Source organism: Microtus pennsylvanicus, chromosome 5, assembly GCF_037038515.1.
Source record: "Microtus pennsylvanicus isolate mMicPen1 chromosome 5, mMicPen1.hap1, whole genome shotgun sequence".
NCBI classification, from domain to species: Eukaryota; Metazoa; Chordata; class Mammalia; order Rodentia; family Cricetidae; genus Microtus; species Microtus pennsylvanicus.
The window spans coordinates 72,079,574-72,096,830 of record NC_134583.1 but is presented as its reverse complement, the minus strand read 5'-3'; the positions used below and the strand labels follow the sequence as shown (position 1 = coordinate 72,096,830).

The 17,257-nt window shown below is 49.3% G+C and overlaps 1 protein-coding gene across 27 annotated transcripts in view; it reads right to left on the bottom strand.

Moving 5' to 3' along the window:
* The window catches only part of Tacc2 (transforming acidic coiled-coil containing protein 2), a 208,903-nt gene that overhangs the window by 34,601 nt on the left and 157,045 nt on the right, over window positions 1-17,257 (bottom strand). For 14 of the 27 annotated variants that reach the window (XM_075972486.1, XM_075972495.1, XM_075972503.1 and 11 more), the window contains 3 exons: window positions 12,672-12,808; window positions 2,220-3,519; window positions 152-187 (listed from right to left, as the gene is read on the bottom strand). In XM_075972486.1, coding sequence (XP_075828601.1) covers window positions 152-187; window positions 2,220-3,519; window positions 12,672-12,808 — 1,473 coding nt within the window. The remainder of the gene's footprint in view (window positions 1-151; window positions 188-2,219; window positions 3,520-12,671; window positions 12,809-17,257) is intronic. The other 13 variants (XM_075972489.1, XM_075972505.1, XM_075972499.1 and 10 more) reach the window with 1 other exon arrangement.

Genomic DNA, 17,257 nt, shown 5'->3' with positions numbered 1-17,257 from the left:
GATAAGTAACCTTGACTGCAGGGGAGCCCTGACCCATCACTGCCAAGATCTACACAGAAATACAGCAGCCACCACAGAGAAGAAAGGAAAAGGGTTGCGAGCAGAAGCCCCACATTGGATGCAAGAGGCAGATTGTATTAAATTTACTTACAACAGAGAACACACAGACATCACATCTTCAACCATCCTAAGACAAAAAGACAAAGAAGAGAGACAGACAGAAGGAACTGACAAAAAGATAAATCTGCAGACACCGGGCACTAGTGGGTTAGGATGTGGCAACCATCCATAGCGGATTCTGCTCCAGGGTGCACAGTCCAGCCTTCTGGGAAAAGGTTGTTGCCTTCCTCTCTAGCTTCTAACCACCCAGAGGGTTGGTACCTAAAAGCTCTGCCTTCACAGGAGAGTCTTCCAAACCAACAGACCCACATGACAGTGGGACACAGGGTCAGCTTCCCCAACCTTCTTAGCTCTGATGAACAAAGGGGGGAAAAAAAACCGAATAGGGATGTACTATACTATCTTGGGTGAGAAGAAGGGAGTGCCTACCAGGTGACTCTTTCTAAAGATGAGAAGTTATGGATTTGAAGTGTAAGCATTGCTGGGTCTTAGTCCACTCTCCCCACCCCCATACAGGGTTTCTCTGTGTAATAGCCCTGGCTGTTCTGGAACTCACTCTGTAGACCAGGCTGACCTCAAATTTAAAGATCCGTCTGCCTTTGCCTCCCAAGTGCTGGGATTGAAGGCGTGCACTACCATCACCTGGTTAATACTCCACTCTTTTTTTTTTAATATTTATTTATTTATTTATTTATTATGTATACAATATTCTGTCTGCATGTATGCCTGCAGGCCAGAAGAGGGCACCAGACCTCATTACAGATGGTTGTGAGCCACCATGTGGTTGCTGGGAATTGAACTCAGGACCTTTGGAAGAGCAGGCAATGCTCTTAACCTCTGAGCCATCTCTCCAGCCCAATACTCCACTCTTAAAATAAATTTCTACATGGATTTGGGTGAGTGGGTAGGTAGGGAGGACCTGGGAAGAATTGGGGGAGGGTAACCGTGAACAGAATATATTGTACGAGGAGAAAAAAAAATCTATTTTCAGTAAAAGTTAAAATTAGTTTTAAAGATAAGGTTCTAATATGAATCTTATAGAATCTCTATGAAGGGTCTGGTTGGGGAACAGAGCTAAAAACAAGTTCATGTTTGGAGCCAGACTGGCCTTCAGTTACTGTAAGATAGTGACCGAACAACTTAAGGCCAAAGCAGAACCTGGATTATTCTCAGATAGCCAATGCAGGTGGGTCACCCTGTGTTAGTAGACCCAGAGGGTCCCTGGCATGGGAGGCTGAGTCTCCCACCTGATTAAATCACACTGATGTTTCCCAAGAGAGCCAGGATGTCTGTAGCAACTGGACACATGGTCCTTGGCTTATAGATCCTCAGGAATGGACCTACAGTTGACAAAGTTGGACTTCTCAGGATGAGTGCTGGGCACCAACACAAAACAGCTAGGGACAATCGTTGGCAAGTGTTTGTGGGCAAAAGCCATTCTTCCTAGGGATTATAGGGCTTACTTCCCCCATCCAGGTCCCACCAATCTCTTCAGGTCTTACAGATACTTTCAAGTCTTATTTGAACAAGATGTCCAACGGAAAGGCAACACAGGGCCCATTTTTAAAAATAGGCTCATTGGAGGGCAAGCAGCAGCTCTCCTTCCGGGGCCTCCTGCAGCCTGCTGCCCTATGTGGCCCCTGAGTTAAAGAGACATCAGCAGGTAGAAACAAATGCTGTAGATTCTGAAGGGTGTATATCCCAACCAATCCAAAGGCAATGCCTATGCTAACCAGGGAAGAGTTCAGCCACCAACAGGAGGGTAGCCAGGCCTGCTGCTTCTCTACGGAATTTCCCATATTCCCCTGGAGTTGAAAGGTCAGCATGAGCTAAACATAAAACTTCAAGTCCCTGATTTATTAAGGTGAAAGATCAAGGACTTCGTGGGTTCAGGGATAAGGAGATGATACAGCCACAGAGGCTACAGAAAGGAAGTGTGTATCCTGCCTGCTTGGAGAAACAGCCACAAAAAATGGTGTCATCACAGCGACAAGGGGCAGGATGAGGGCAGCTGGGGCTTTCCCAGGCACAGGCAGGACCAGAAGTCACAGCAACGCACACCCACTCTGAATCCTTGCCACCTCCCTCCTTGAACTTACGTCTTCAGGGGCGTCTTCTTCTTCTTGGCGGGCTTATTCAACCCATCCCCGTCCACTTCAGCGGTGCTGGCTGGGATCTCAAAAGAGGCTGGGGATTTAGAAGGTGAGCTGGGGGTCTTAGAGGATGTCTTAAAGGGGTCAAGGGACTCTTCACAGGCATCAGGGTCAAAGTTGTACGACTGTTGGGGTAGTTTGGGAGAGTCTTGCATTTTTGAGGTGGAGGAGAAAGGGTTAAAGTTGGGGTCATCCCACTTGTCTATATCAAAGGTGTAGGTACCTTTAGCAATAGGGATGTCATTGGGTTCAGTAGGGGACCTTGGAGGTGAGGCAGGAGTGTTGTCAAGTTTCTCAGGTGTCTTTTTCATCTTTGGCCTCCTTAGGGGCATTTTGGCAGCTGGCTTCTTGCCTATCTTTTTGGTGGGAGGGGCGTTTTCCTGCTGACTGTCCCAGTTACTCTTGTCCTCAGAGTAGTCAAACTCCAGCCTCACTGAGAGTCCTTTGGCAGGCAAGTCCTCCTGCCCCCCACTTTCTGACAGGGTCACCTCCACTGCCTCAGGGGCTGTGGTAAGAGGCACTGATTTCCTCCCCACAGGGGGTGAGTTCTGCACTCTGCCACCTCCAGAAACCGGGGGGTTGACGTCTTCTGCCCTCTCCAAAGTCAAAGGACAGGTGGCTGTGGGCACAGGGGTGGGCTCCAGGGGTGTCTCTTCTGACAAGGTACACCCAGTGCTCTCGGGTGTGGCCGGCTCCGTCTTTGTCTCTGGCGCAAGGTGTTCCTCACTGGGGACTGGACTCTCTTCACCTGGCTCCTGCTGGGTCTCCTTCACGGGAGGGGTGTCTGTGGGTTTCTTAGCGGCCTGCTTCTTTTTCAAGGAAGGTGGCCGTGTTTTTTTAGTTCTCTTAAGGGTGCTGGACGCACTGTTGGATCCAGTACCACACACATCTGTGGCAAGGGCCCCAGCTTCGGGGCTGCCTGGGCAGGAAGCACCGTCAAAATCGCTGGCTTGCAGGCTGAGCGAGCGGGACAGCGTGGACTTGGAAGGGGGCACGGATTCGGTGGATTTCCTCCGCGTGCTCACCTTACACTCCTGACCCTTGTAGTCGGCAGAGCATGGCTCCAGGCTCTGAAAGTTGTCCACCAGCTCGATGCTGTCGAAGTCTAAGTTGTAAGTTCCGCTGCTGGCTATCGGCTTGTCTTCATCGAACACCGCCGAGGAGGAGTGCGGAGGACGGAAAGGGCTTCCTTCCACGGACTCGCTGCGAGGGCCATCGGGAACCACGGGCAGCTCAGAACTGCATCCTGAGGAAATGGAGACAAAGCGGTCACCTAAGGACATGGGACACTTGAGGGCACTTCTCACGCTGTACCAGATGCCCACTCTGCAGAGCAGAGGTTGATAAACTCTGAAAACGGGCATCCCGTATGGGCAACAAATCCCGGTTTCATTGCAGCACTGGCTCCAGACCCTGGGCAGGTTTCCCTGGGTTCCCTCATTGGTATAATGGGAGCCAATCGGAAAAGAGATAAAGGCTTGCTGTAGGTCATTGTCCTCATAGCCTATCAGCCATGACCATGGCCACCAAAGCATCCGTTGACTCCTACTTACAAGAGACTCTCAAAATCAGGCCTGATGACAGTCCTCATGAAGAAGGGTATGCAGAGGGTCACTAGACCCTAACCCGAGAGTCCCATCACTCCTTCCTATAAACACTCAAGCTGGGTATGGTCTCATTGTACAGTGTGGAACGCCAGCAGAAGGGAGGACTATCTTTGTAGCTATGCAGAAACTGTCAGCCTTGCTGAGGTGACTTTCTGCGATGTGGCTGTTGTGGGGTTACCCACGCTCTGTAAGTAAGGCCACGCTGGACGCTAGAGGAACGGTACTTTAGTCTGTCATCAGCGTCCTATCAGGTTTGTTTGTAATCTTACCAGGAAAGTCACGAAACAAAGAGAAAGTGTCTTAGACAGAAAGGGCTGTGTGTGCAAAGGCCCTGGGGTAGGAGAACCCTGGGGTATTATAAAAAATAATGATGGGGCTGATGCTGTTGAAGTCAGACAGGACAAGACAGGAAACAGAGAAGGCGAGCAAAAAATAGTCAACCTTTGGTATGTAAATTAAATATGGCCACAGTCAACTCTGATCCTGATTGCTTAGGTGCTAAGAAGAATGTGCAAGGCTTTATGTGAGGTGCGTTGTGCAGGACTGAGCTAGCCCTTCACCACTGCCCACCCCCCCCCCCAGACACGACCTGGATGCTCTCCCACCAACCTGCCTGCCTGCCTGCCTGCCTGCCTTGCTCTGGATTTGCCTCCTGTCCATTCTCCATCCTCTCCTCCCAGCTTTTTACCTCCTCCAACCCTGTCAGCCAACGGGGCTGCTCCTTAATTTCCAACATGCTCATGGATAGCAATGTCAGCCAAAGGATGCCCAATGATCTCACTGCCCCACTGCTCCCAGGAAACCCACCAGCCCTTGCATGGATTTATTATGTATGCAGTATGCTGTCTGCTTGTATGCCTGCAGGCCAGAAGAGGGCACCAGCCCTCATTACAGATGGTTGTGAGCCACCATGTGGTTGCTGGGAATTGAACTCAGGACCTTTGGAAGAGCAGGTAATGCTCTTAACCGCTGAGCCATCTCTCCAGCCCCATCTTCACTTTCTCAATAGCTGTCTTATCCTTCGTCCCAACAACCCAGGTGTGGGAAAGGCTCACAGTCAAATAAGCCAGTCTGTTTCTGTAGACTGCACCCTACCTCCCCTCACCCTGAGCTGGGAAGCTCTCTGCTGTCGGCGGGGTGGGGGTGGGGGTCCTCTCATGGTGTTTCCTAACTTTGCTCACAGGCAAGCCCTGCAGCTGGATCCCCTGCTGATGAAGTGGGAGACTAGAGCACAAGGAAATGGTAAGCCTCCCAGGTTCAGAAAAGGGCTTGCTTACCTGTCTCCAACCCAGGAAACTTTCCCTCAGACAGCTTAATAAACATCCCTTGTACTATGAGTACCTGGGGAAGCCTGCCTGTCACTCTCAGAGCCAGCGCTAGCGCCAGGCCCTTTCCCTCTCTCCCCTAACCCTAAACTAGGCACACACGCCCTGAGCATTTGCAGCCTTCGTTCCCAGTTCCCTACCATCTCCAAACACACTTGCTTCCTTCCCATCTCAGAACAGGTCTCCGCCTTTCTTCCTTCTGAGGTCACTTCCCTTCTCCTCTGAGGCCCTTGGGCCTTCAAGCACAGCTTTTCTTCCTGTCAGCAGCAACCTCTTCTTCCTGCCCTGTGGCTGCTCTGGGATACTTGGTTCGGAAGGCGGAAGACCAGAGATACTGGGGGTGGGGAGAGGTACTCTCACATGGACGTTGGCAGCAGGGAGAGGGGCTTCAGTCAGTCCTTCACTCTGTAGACAGACCCTCCAGTGCCAAGCTTTCCCTGTGAATGTGCTCCACAGTCTCGGCAGCCTTCAAAGGTCAGTAGTTTTCCCGCATCACGCAACAGTCAGCAGATTCAGCCTCACATCTGCTCTGTCCTCGCGCCTACTCAGCCTGGCTTTCCTAGTCAAAAGTGCTGGTCCCTAATTAAGGCACAGGCAACGAATCCAGTTTTGCTGCAGTTTCTTATCCCCAGCCCCAAAGATGCTTGGGGGCAATCCCTCATTGTGGGGAGCCAGCCTGTTATGTGTACAATCCTCACCTCATCCTTAGCTCTGACCTACTAGACATCAGTAGCATCTCCTATCCTAGTGCTGACAAAATGTCTCCAGACATGGTCTCCTGTCCCCAGGAGGACAACACACTCCCTAGTCGGGAGTTGCTATTTTACTGAATGGTTCTCAGAGCAGGCGGCTCTCCCCATGGTCCTTTACAAGGTTGGGATGGCCTCTCCATGTCATTGCCATGGGCAAGCCCAGACTTGGAGTGCAAGCAAGTCCAGTTGGGTTCCCACTAGATTGCTACACAGCCACAAAGAATTCATTCTGCATAAAGACTTCATTCATCCTAAACCTGGGGTGTCTCTACCTCAAGACTGGGTGACTTCAACAACAGAGAAGAAATCTGTTTCTCATTGTCCTGAGTTCTGAGGCCAGAGTCCACAAAGGAGGTGTCAGCAAGTCTGGCCTCTCCTAGGGCTTTTATCCTTGGCTCTCAAGTGGTCAAGTCTGGCTCTGTTGTCCTTACATGGCCTTTCCTCTGAGTAGATATAGCCTTGATGTCTCTCTTTTTTGTTTTGTTTCTTGAGATAGGATTTCTCTGTGTAGCTTTTGAGCTTGTCTTGAAACTCACCAGGCTGGTCTCGAACTCACAAACATCCACCTCCCTCTGTTAAAGGCCACCATCGCTGGCCTAAAGTCTCCTCTTGTTATGGGCTCCACCACCCTAAGCTCCACAAACCTTAATCACCACCTGAAAGGCCCTCTCTCTCACACATCACATCAGGAGTGAGGACTTTAATGTGGGGATTTAACAGGTACACAGTCCAGTCTACAACACCGGAGCTGAGAAACACAACAGATATACAATCCAGCCTGTGCTGGGTAAAATACCTTAAGCTAAAACAAATGTGTTCAGAAACCAGAGAGAAGTAGAGGAAAAAGTGTCCTGACAACTGACGTCACCCACCTGAAGTCTCCGTACCTTTGGTGGAGGCCACATTTCTTAGCCTGCTGGAGTGTTTTCCAAGTGACACTTGAGATGGCTAGAGTTGTCCCTCCTGCACGGTGAGCTCTCTCAGGGACAGGGATGTAAAGGCTAGAGGGAACCCTTGGCGTCCTGACATGCTCAGATTCTCAGCTGACTAATAAATCAAGCCCACAGGAAGCACAGTGACCACCTAAAGCACACTAATGGAGATCAACAGAGCATTCCTTGGTCCTCTTGTGGCATTTTGCCAGTGGTTGTATGCTGTGGGACAATGGTCTTCTACCCTGTCACTTATATTGTACTGTTTGAATAAAACGCTGATTGGCCGGTAGCCAGGCAAGAAGTATAGGCAAGGCGACCAGGCAGGAAGTAGAGGTGAGAACAGGAGAATTCTGGCAAGAGGAAAGACTCAGTCTGCAGTTGTTATCCAGACACAGAGGAAGCAAGATAAGAATGCCTTGCTGATAAAAGGTACCAAGTCATGTGGCTAACACACACAAGAATTATGGGCTAATGTAAGTTATAAGAGTTAATAAGAAGCCTGAGCTAATATGCTGACCAGTTTATAATTGACATAGACCTCTGTGTATTTCTTTGGGACTGAACGGCTGTAGGACCAGGTGGGACAGAAACTTCTATGGATAAGGAGCTGCATCAAGACTCCCCAGCAGGGTCACAAAGGGAAGCAACCGGTATGTAGAGGACCAGGGCCTGGCTAGATTCTTGGTTTCCCCACCTAAGTTTCCCTGGGTGAACACGACCACAGTGGGTCACTGAGATCGCTGCGCTCTGGTTCCCTCACCTGTCTATGCAGCCACAACCTCCTACCATCTTTCTGACATGAGCTGAGTGGGGCTTTGGACTGGTTGCAGTGGGCTCACGTAGCTCCTGCTCAACGATATCCTCTATCTGCGTAACACCTACCGCAGGACAAGAGACCAACACATTCCACCTGGGCTCCTCACCTTACACATCAGAGTCTCCAACAGCTCCACTTGTTCCAGAAAGCTGGGTACATATTCACATTCACATCAGGAAGAGTAGGAAAGTTACCTGGCCCAAGTGCTGTGGTTCCCAGACCCAGCTCTGAAAAGCCCCGATCGTCAACTTGTGTGTCCTCAGCCTAAACATCCATGATCCCTCAAATTCCCATGCAGAAATCTCATTCTCAAGGCAAGACCTCTGAGAGGGGATTAGGTCACAGGAAAGAGTGTTCATGGGATTGATTAATACCTTGAAGGAGCTTATTGGTCCTATCCACCATGTCCTGGCACGGCAGGGTGAGTGCCATGGGTTAACCTGACCTCCTCCAGACATCAAATCTGAACCCCAGCCTCAGAATCAAAGCAACAGACTTCTGTTAGCCACCGTCTACTCTGTCTACAGGTATGCTGGCCAAGGCTGAGGCTGTGCGTTTGGGCAAGCTATTTCATAAATCTGTTGCTGTTGTAAGCCAGGGGTTCTTGTGAGGGTGGGACGGAAGGCCACATGAATGCCCAGCATAGGGCACAGTTGGTGCCAGGAAAAAACAGCCACAGCCCCTCAAATCCTGCCCACACCAATGACAGTGGCTCCCTGTTCTGCAATCCCAGGTGAACATCTCATTACCAGGGACTTGAGTCACACCAGGGTTTGTCAGAGATGAGAGCAAACGTCAGTGTATATATAGAAACAAGCCTCCTGTGGTGGACCCAGTGATGGCAGAAGCACCGCTGGCAGCTAACGCTGAGAGACTCGGTCTAAAATCAGACCAGAGAGACGTCTCTTTCCTACAAGAGGAAATGTGTAGGCACACGGGCCACTGAGCAGCTCCAGTCACCATCAAGACTTCTCCAGGCTAGGAGGGCTGCCAGCCAGAATGCGCAGACAACTCTGTCACTACAAGAAGATGGCCCAGAAAGGATGGTAAGGAGCTCACCTCAGCTCTTCCACCATGTACCTGGTTGATCATCTGCTTCCTGCTACCTGACCATCCTGTGGGGCTCAGCTTGGACTGCAGGTCTGGGGACCAGCTGACAGAGCTGTTCAGCACACGGCTGAGTGCCAGTGGGCACAGCAACAACTCAGCACCTATGAGGCTAGAAGCACCGAGCAGCCAAAACACAGAGGAGCTGCATGGGAGGGCAGGAAGCTAGAGTTCCCATCCCAGAGTCTGTCACTGCTGCAGGACGAAGGGAAGGTCACGACCTCAAAGGAAGGGAATGTTATTCAAATAAAGGATACTTAGCTCTCCAAGATAAAGCAAAGGTCCTATTACGAGCCTAACACAGGGAAAGTTCATAATCCAAAACTATTATTTAATCAGGTGAAAGACAAGTATATCTCCCACTGATGACATTGCCTAGTGTTTTACAGAGTCTAGAGGGGAGAGATTTCAGCACATGCAGGCTGCTGCCTTCATTTATACACGGAAAACTGGACTCCTCAGTCGGGGACAGACACAAGGTGGGCATTCCGCATTGTGTCCTTCTGTGCCATGGAGCACAAAAATGCTCATAGGATCCAGCATACAGTAAGAGACCATTTTGTTAAACAGGTTTCCAGGAGGAAAAACCATGTTTATATTCAACAGTCAAAGGTCTTGCCTATTATTTCCTGTGGTTCCTGGGGCTCCTTTAGTGACATTCCAGGAATTCTGCAGAGGAAAACTATAAACAATAGATTTTCCCCTCCTGCCCTTTCTTTCCCATGGTTTTCAGAACAAACCCTTCTCTCCCCAGGGTGACCCACGCAAGCAGCACAGGGCCTTCTCATGCCTTTGCGGTGCCCCCCACAGGTCTGCAGAATGGATGGGAAGTTGGGGGGGGGGCAGCTTCCAACATGTGCAAAGAATCAGATGATCCTTTGTACAGCCTAAACCAAGGAGGTGGGTGCTTTCTGGAGGCTCAGTCCCCAGTTCAGGTCTCCTGACTGTAATCTCCATGCTGACTGGCTCTCCGCAATTTTCAAAGACTTCAAGAGGCGTAGTCAAAGGTTCTAAGGGATTGTGACTCGGCGGCAATCAACATCTCCAACCCCCTCTTACCACACAGGTTCTCTTAAGCCTCTATAATGGTCATTCTTTTATGAACTGTCATTTAAGTAAGAGATGGGGTTGTGTGTGCTTGTTTTTCTGCTTCATTGAAAAAGAAGTTAAGGAGTGGCTGGTGCTGCCTTCCCTGTCCTGGGGCAGCTACTGCTCCTTAACAGTTTGCACACCACCGTGACAAAGACTGAGAAGCCAGAGCCTGGCAAACTGGAGCTTTTCATTGACATCTGACCGCCAGGGAGCTCCTGCACCACTGTGCCCTGCGCGTCCATCTTGCTCTAATGTTTACTGTTTCAGACCGGACTCAACTCATTCACAGCATGGGCTGCATTCAGACTAAATGATGAGGCTCCCTAGCATCATGGCCAGACCTATGGATTTCCCAAAACCAGTGGTGCACCGGGATATACACATAGCGTGTACTAGGATATACATCGAGTGTGAACTGGGATAGACATCGACTGAGTGTGCCCTGGGATAGACATCGAGTGTGCCCTGGGATAGACATCGACTGAGTGTGCCCTGGGATAGACATCGAGTGTGCCCTGGGATAGACATCTAGTGTGCCCTGGGATAGACATCGAGTGTGTATAACCCAAGCTCCTTTTCACAGTCTGTTAGAGACCTCAGAGCTTTCCCACGTCATTCTCCAGAACAGAAGAAGCCCAAGTCAGTCCTGATGGAGCCCGTCTGAACACATGGATCCACTTATGCATCGTGCCACTGTCGGTCTCCTCGCTTCAAGCATGGGTGGTATGGAATGGTTCTGATTTTGGCTATCCTGAAGACAGCCTTGAAGGGGATGCAAGGATACGGCATGTTTCAAAGGATGAAAACAGCAAGTGTCTCCACTTATCCCAATAATGGAATTACTGACTTATAGCATTCTCTATACGAGGGACCCAGGGGGCCCTTAGTTCTCATCTGGGTCACCTTTGGATCTAACCAACCAGGAAGGAAGCAACAGCAAAGTACAAAATCAATGGGTCATACAACCTGAAAAATGCAGATGATCATAAGAAGCAAATTTACAGTGCCAGTTGGGTATCTCCTCAGAAGAGATGCTATGTCACTGTCTAATCTTGTCTCAGCTGGAACAGCCGTTCTAAGATGTGAAACCATCTTGGAGGAAGTTGAGATGATGAAGAACGGGTACCATAACATTCTTCCAGGTCAGGGTGTTTAGCATCCTCCAAAGTCCGTTGCCTCTACTGCCCTTTGAATACGTGTACAGTTGCCAGTACGGACCACTGAACGCCTGATTCCAAGCAGATGGAATGGAGGTTGTGTCTGTTTTTGTGTGGTATAATTACTGTCTAACGTTTAAGATGGGGCAAGAAAGATGGTTCAGTGGTGGTAAATAGCTCCAAGCAGCAGTCAGAGCACTGGGCAGGAAATCCCGGAAGATGCACCGAGGGTCACAAAAGAGACCTCCCCCTATGCATGCCTTGGTGATGTGTTTGAGCTATAGGTCTACAAAGTGTTTGTTATTCAGCTACTTTCCACTGAGAACTAGGGGTGAATTTATAAACATGATGTGGAAAGTATTTTTTCATTTTGTGTTAGGACACAAAACAGAGGAGGGACACTAAGTCTCAGAACTGCAAGCAGGTCTCTGGCTCCGCCAGCCCTGTCGGCCCTCAGTGTGAAGCCCCCATCCGTGAAAACTGCTCTGCTCCCCAGCACAAGGCATCCCAGTTGTTCAACCAAACCTTGGGCCTTGAATACTTTCTAAATCAGTGGCCTGCGTAAACCTTCAGCAGGAAAAATAATCCCATCCTTTTTTTTTTCAACAATGTCAACATCAAGACCAAAATGTTATTTTCAGTTACAAAGCACTTGCTTCCTAACCAGGGCAAGGGTGAGCCCAGACTTAGGCCTGTCTTCCTTCACTACCAGCTCCATCCCTGCAAGGGATGCCTCCAGCCAGTCTGTGGGTGCTCAGCCTGAAGGTCCACATTCTATTCTTGGTTCCTCTGAAAACAAAGTAGGCCATCAGGAAGATAGGGTTAGGCCAGGAGAGGAGGTGGACCTTAGAAGTGATTGCCCACAGAACCTAATACATGGTCTGCAGGGAGCTGACTCTGTGTATACTCATCATGGGGGAGGGCTGAGGCTTAGAGGAGGTCAGAGCAGGGTCTAAGGATAGAACCATGTGGTTCCCATGGGGTCATTTCTACCTGGCTAAGTCTCTTTCCAGACCTTAAACTTCCCATCAGAGGTGGCGCCAGCTTCTCTGGTATAATGGGGAAGTGTGCAGAACAGCATCCATCAGAGATGATCTGTTCTGACCCCAGTAATGGCCACATCTAAATTGTACTTGAAGGTACTAATTAACTCCTACGAGGAGACAAGAGATGTGGGCAAGTGTCAAGCCATCAGGAAACCCAAATGTCCAAGGGGTCATCCTCTACTGACTGACTCTTCTTACTCATGGGCTGGCAAGCACTCCCCCGCCTGGGAGAGTTGTCCTTGGAATTCAAGTGTAGAGTGAACTGAGCTGTCTCATGTCAAGATTCACACCGGAGAAGGGGTCTATCAGATTCTGCCTCAAATGTCCATCACCCAGTTACCTCAACCCTCAAACCTCCCCAAGCCCGCAAGAGCTCAATCAACAGAAACACTTCTAGTACGCACCCAGCACAACTCACTCTATGTTTACCCTTAGATGCCCTAAAAAAAGAGTGAAGCGTAAAACATAGCCAAGAGAACAGGCATCAACCACTGTGGGCTGTGGACTGTCTAAGTGCCAACTCTGTCCCCAAGAGCCAGTGGCTCCTCATATCTGGTTACCTGGTTCTTCTGGGGCTGGTGGAGTGCTGACCTCAGGCTCTGGGATGACTTCGGGGGGTGGTGGGGGTGGGGCTGGCGGTGCTTTGACAGGGGTCGTTGATTCAGGGGTCTCAAAGGCTTCCTCCGAGTCGGAACTCCTGGAAGAGAGAGATAAGAAACATACGTAAGACTGCCAAGTAGACATTCTGCTGAGAAGGCATGGCCTTCTTACTCTCCGACAAGTAGATTTGGGGCCGACACTCAATTCAACTGTTGAGACAGGTGTGGAGGTCACACCTCAAAGCATGATTCCCAGGAATTCTGCCACTGGCATTAAGATCAAATGATAGGCTCTTTGAATGTAGCTTGAAAGACACATGTCCATCTAGTGACAAATTCACACCCAGTGGGCTCTGTGGATACATTTTGGTGTGTGTTACCTGGCACACTGAGTCATACTAAAAGATGGACAGTTTTTAATGTTCACCACGATGGCGCCAGCCCACCTCCAGGATCCTCATCTCGTAAATTCTATTTGCATTCACTCTCTCCCCCACCCCAGTCTGCCATTCTTTCTACCCTCTGCCTTCCCTGTGCTTCTAGATATTTACTGGTCTCTTCTCCTGGGGCTGAAATCACCATGCAGATGGCTGGCCTTGTTTTGCACAGTACCCAGGGCCTAAAACGGAAGGCAACGAATGACCATCTGTAGAGTGAATGAGTGAGAGTCAGAAAGCCTGCCAGCGGAGGGCATACCAGACCAAGTCACAAAGCACGGCCAGCCACTCCTCAGTGGTGTGGCGATAGCCCTTGGTGGTCCCTAGGGAAGTCTACCCGCAAGGAAGCCTCTTTATGCAGAGACCTGGGCCAAAAGCCCACCAAAGAAAGTTTCTCTTAGTAACAAGAAGTCAGTGGACAAGCCTTCTCCCTTCCTTCTGCCCCAAGCTACTTGACCTTAGCCAGAGGAATGGGCAAACCAGTTATAAGTTCTCTTGCTGCCTCTAAGACACAGGGCAGCAGTTCACTGGCTCAGGATGGCCACAGGACCAAGGCCAACCTTACCTGGAAGGACAGACTCTGTGGGGAGCAGCAGCGTGCGGCCCCCATTTCAGAACAGTTCCAATGCACTGGTCCCTGGCAAGGAAGGAGGAGACTAACTACCAGGAGGGTGGCCACATAGGATGGCTGAAGATTTATAATCAGGTCATGTCACAGCACACTAGATCACACGGGTATCAGTGAACAGGAGCCTCCCCCAACACCGTGAGAGGCTCCCAACTGCTCAGCTTCACAAGGTCACAGAATTCGTGACCCTGGAAGAGGTCACCATCTTCTAAAGACCATCAGCTGACCAGCAGAGTGTCAGCAAGCAACAAACCCCTCTGCAGACCATTAGGACCTAGGAAATGAGCCGTTTGATTGAGTTCTCTTTAGAACATCTACATCAGGGCTGGAGATGGGGCTCACTAGGAAGTCATTGTCTAACACACTCAAAACCACAGGCTTAACTCTTAGCACAAACCAGGCATAGGGGTCTGAGTCTGTATAATATTAGCACTTGAGGTTGAGGCAGGAGGATCAGAAGTTAGTTCAAGGTCATCCTCAACTACTATCATGTTTGGGACTCAAAGAAATCAACAAACACATCAGAACTGTTTTTATGGAACCCAACTGAGCTAAAGCCAACTTTGTATCAGATTTCACTAGCAAACACTTAATTCTCACAAACACAACAGGGAGGCCACTAATTTCTTTTCCACTCACATATCCATGCTAACAGAGCTAGCTTTTGTCTATGGGGAAAATTTAAGCTCCACCCACACTTGGACAGCAGCAGATTGGTAGGTGAGGTTTCACAAATGAACAGCAGAGAGGAATGAATGTCCTGATCCAGGCCTGGGGTGTAGTCCTGGGAATCAGCGTCCTCACCCTAGTGTAAACATCAGGGACAACCACAACAAAACACAGAGTTAACTTGCCTCTTTCTGGAGCTTCCCTGGGCAGCTAGCAGCCTGGAATCCCCACGGCTGCTCACCGCTGCCCACATCCAATGGGTCCATTCCACTGGGGACAACATCTGCCAGGAGCCAAAAGCCATCTCCACGGAAAAACAGCCCCAGTTCCCGCCTATAATGTTCTTGCTAGCATCTCTTGAGATCTAAACCTTTTTCATGGCATCAACAGAAAAGGATGCTGCTCTAATTCCCCAGCAAGGTATGCTGTGAGCATCTCCTGAGTTCAGAGGCCCCAGGCTGCCTACTAAAGCCGAGATGCAGGGGAGGGGAGGACCAAAAGCTTGTCCTGTTGCTTCTGCACCCCTGGGCACTGGCAACTCAAGGCTTTGGAACACAAAGGGCCTTGGTCTTTCTCAGTAGCACAAGAGACAAGGAGGAGCCCGATGCTCTTGCATCCTAGCTGTGAATTCCAGCGTGGTTCCTACTGCAGCAGCTGCCAGCCTGCACACCTGCTCAGAGAAGCACCATTCACCCGGGGCCTCGGGTGGGCAGGGCATGAGGACACCGTGCTCATTGTGCCTCATCATCTTTTTACTAAGAATTGTGTGCATCAGAACACCACGGGCCGCCGTGGGCCACTTCTGGTGCTGCTGGCCTTGTTTGCATATTTCCACACTGCCTCCCAGGAGCAGAGAGCAAGTTAATTAGAGGAGGCAGACGGCAGCTTTTAAAATTCGCTCTTTCCTCCCTGTTCAGCTTCCCTGGGGCTTAAAAAACTCTTCCAAGAGCGAGAATTTCTGCAGTCCGCCCACCACCACGAGTCTGTGCACAAGAATAAAGCAGCTGGGTAGAGTCCCACTGCTCAAGTCCCACAGCGGTGTTCCTGTTTGCTTTTTTTTTTTTCACTAGCAAAGCACAAATAATTACACAGCTGAGACTCCACACATTTTCATAATGGAAAAAAGAGAGGAAATTAATTTGTCACAAATATGTATCAGAAACAGAAACGGTGTTGCAGTTTGCTAAAACCCCTCCAAATTTCAAGAAAATATGTTTTGTTTACCAAGACGTGAAAGTGTTTACCATGTAAGAAAATACAAGAGTTATTATATATATACATATATATGTGCATGTGCAATATATGTGTAAATACAAGACATTAAGCACAAAGCTATAATCAAGACTGTAATATACACATACCTATAGCACACACACATGCATGCACACACAGACACTTCTATATGAAAAGTACAACAGCCAGCATTTGTGGAACATTCGGTTATGCATTGGACACCAGCCTATTGTGTATGTACATCTATCTGTCATCTTCAGAACTACAGGCTGGGGATATAGCTCACTTGGTAGAGTGCTCATCTAGCGTGCATAAGGCCCTGCGTCCAATTCCCAATTCCCACCACTGCACATACTAGGCAGGTGGTGTACAAAAACCAAAACAAAGTAATACAACAACGGACAACTAGCCGGCCTGATGGAGAACAGGCCTGTTTCACAGACGACACAAGCACAGTCTAGAGAAGCAAGCGGTTTTGCAAGGCTGTGCAGCTAGGAAATAAGAACAAGGCTCAAATCCCAAACTGCCGACCCCTATAGTGTACCTTTGCTCCATCTATGGCTTCCCAACATCTTTAGCAAGCTCAACGTTCATGTTCTTATTAAATAAAGTCTATCCTAGAGAACAAGCAGGCCATTTAAATGAACTTGTGAACGTGACACGGGGATTGGGGCACACCAGCCGCAGCACTATCCCTGCTGATCTTTCTCCTGTCTACACAATGTTAGGGAAAGTCCCATATATCCAAAGGAGGGATTACTAACAGCTCTGCATGTTTAAGGGTCTATCCTGTGATCACCGATTCTCTGTGAGGCAGACAGGGCAGAGCAGCCATCTAACTGCACGAGGCAATTCCTCCACCAGTACCAGGCAGTATTTGGGGAATATGCAACATCACAATGAGATTGACAGATGAGAAGATAGAAATGTTAGGTTAGCCTAGTCATGGAAACCGGGGCCTGTAGGGCTCCCCAGCTGTGTTAGTACAGTTTAAAAACAATTCTCAACATAGGGAGCATAGTTCGGTGGTAGCACCTTTACTTGCCTGGCACACTCAAATGCTTGGAGTTCAAGTCCTGGCTACAAGAACACATACACATGCACACATGTATTAAATATGAACCTCTACAGTGCTCTGAGCAGTCTACAGATGCCTGTTCCACACAGGATGAAATAAGAGACTCCAATGCCATGCTTCTGGAACTGTCCCTCCAAACAAAGAGTCAGGTAGAGGGGGAAATGTGAACTTAAGTTCAAAGGCTTGTTTCCCTACACTTGTGGCTTAGCTTCAACCTCATGGTTTCACTTGTCAAATTATAACAAAATAGTCCCATATCAGGAGCCAAAGATACATGACACACACACATTAATTACAAATGTATCCATGACACATGAACATGTGTGCATATAACCGAAAAACGAGTGTTTTTAAATGAAGAGGTACTATAGTTTTCCCACATGCCATTAACTGTTTACGTTTGCTCGAGTTTTACTGGTGAGAATCCAAGGGGCTTGATAGACAGGGGCCTGGTGTCCCAAGGAAACAGCCGTGCAATGCAATGTCTCAACAACACAGAGCA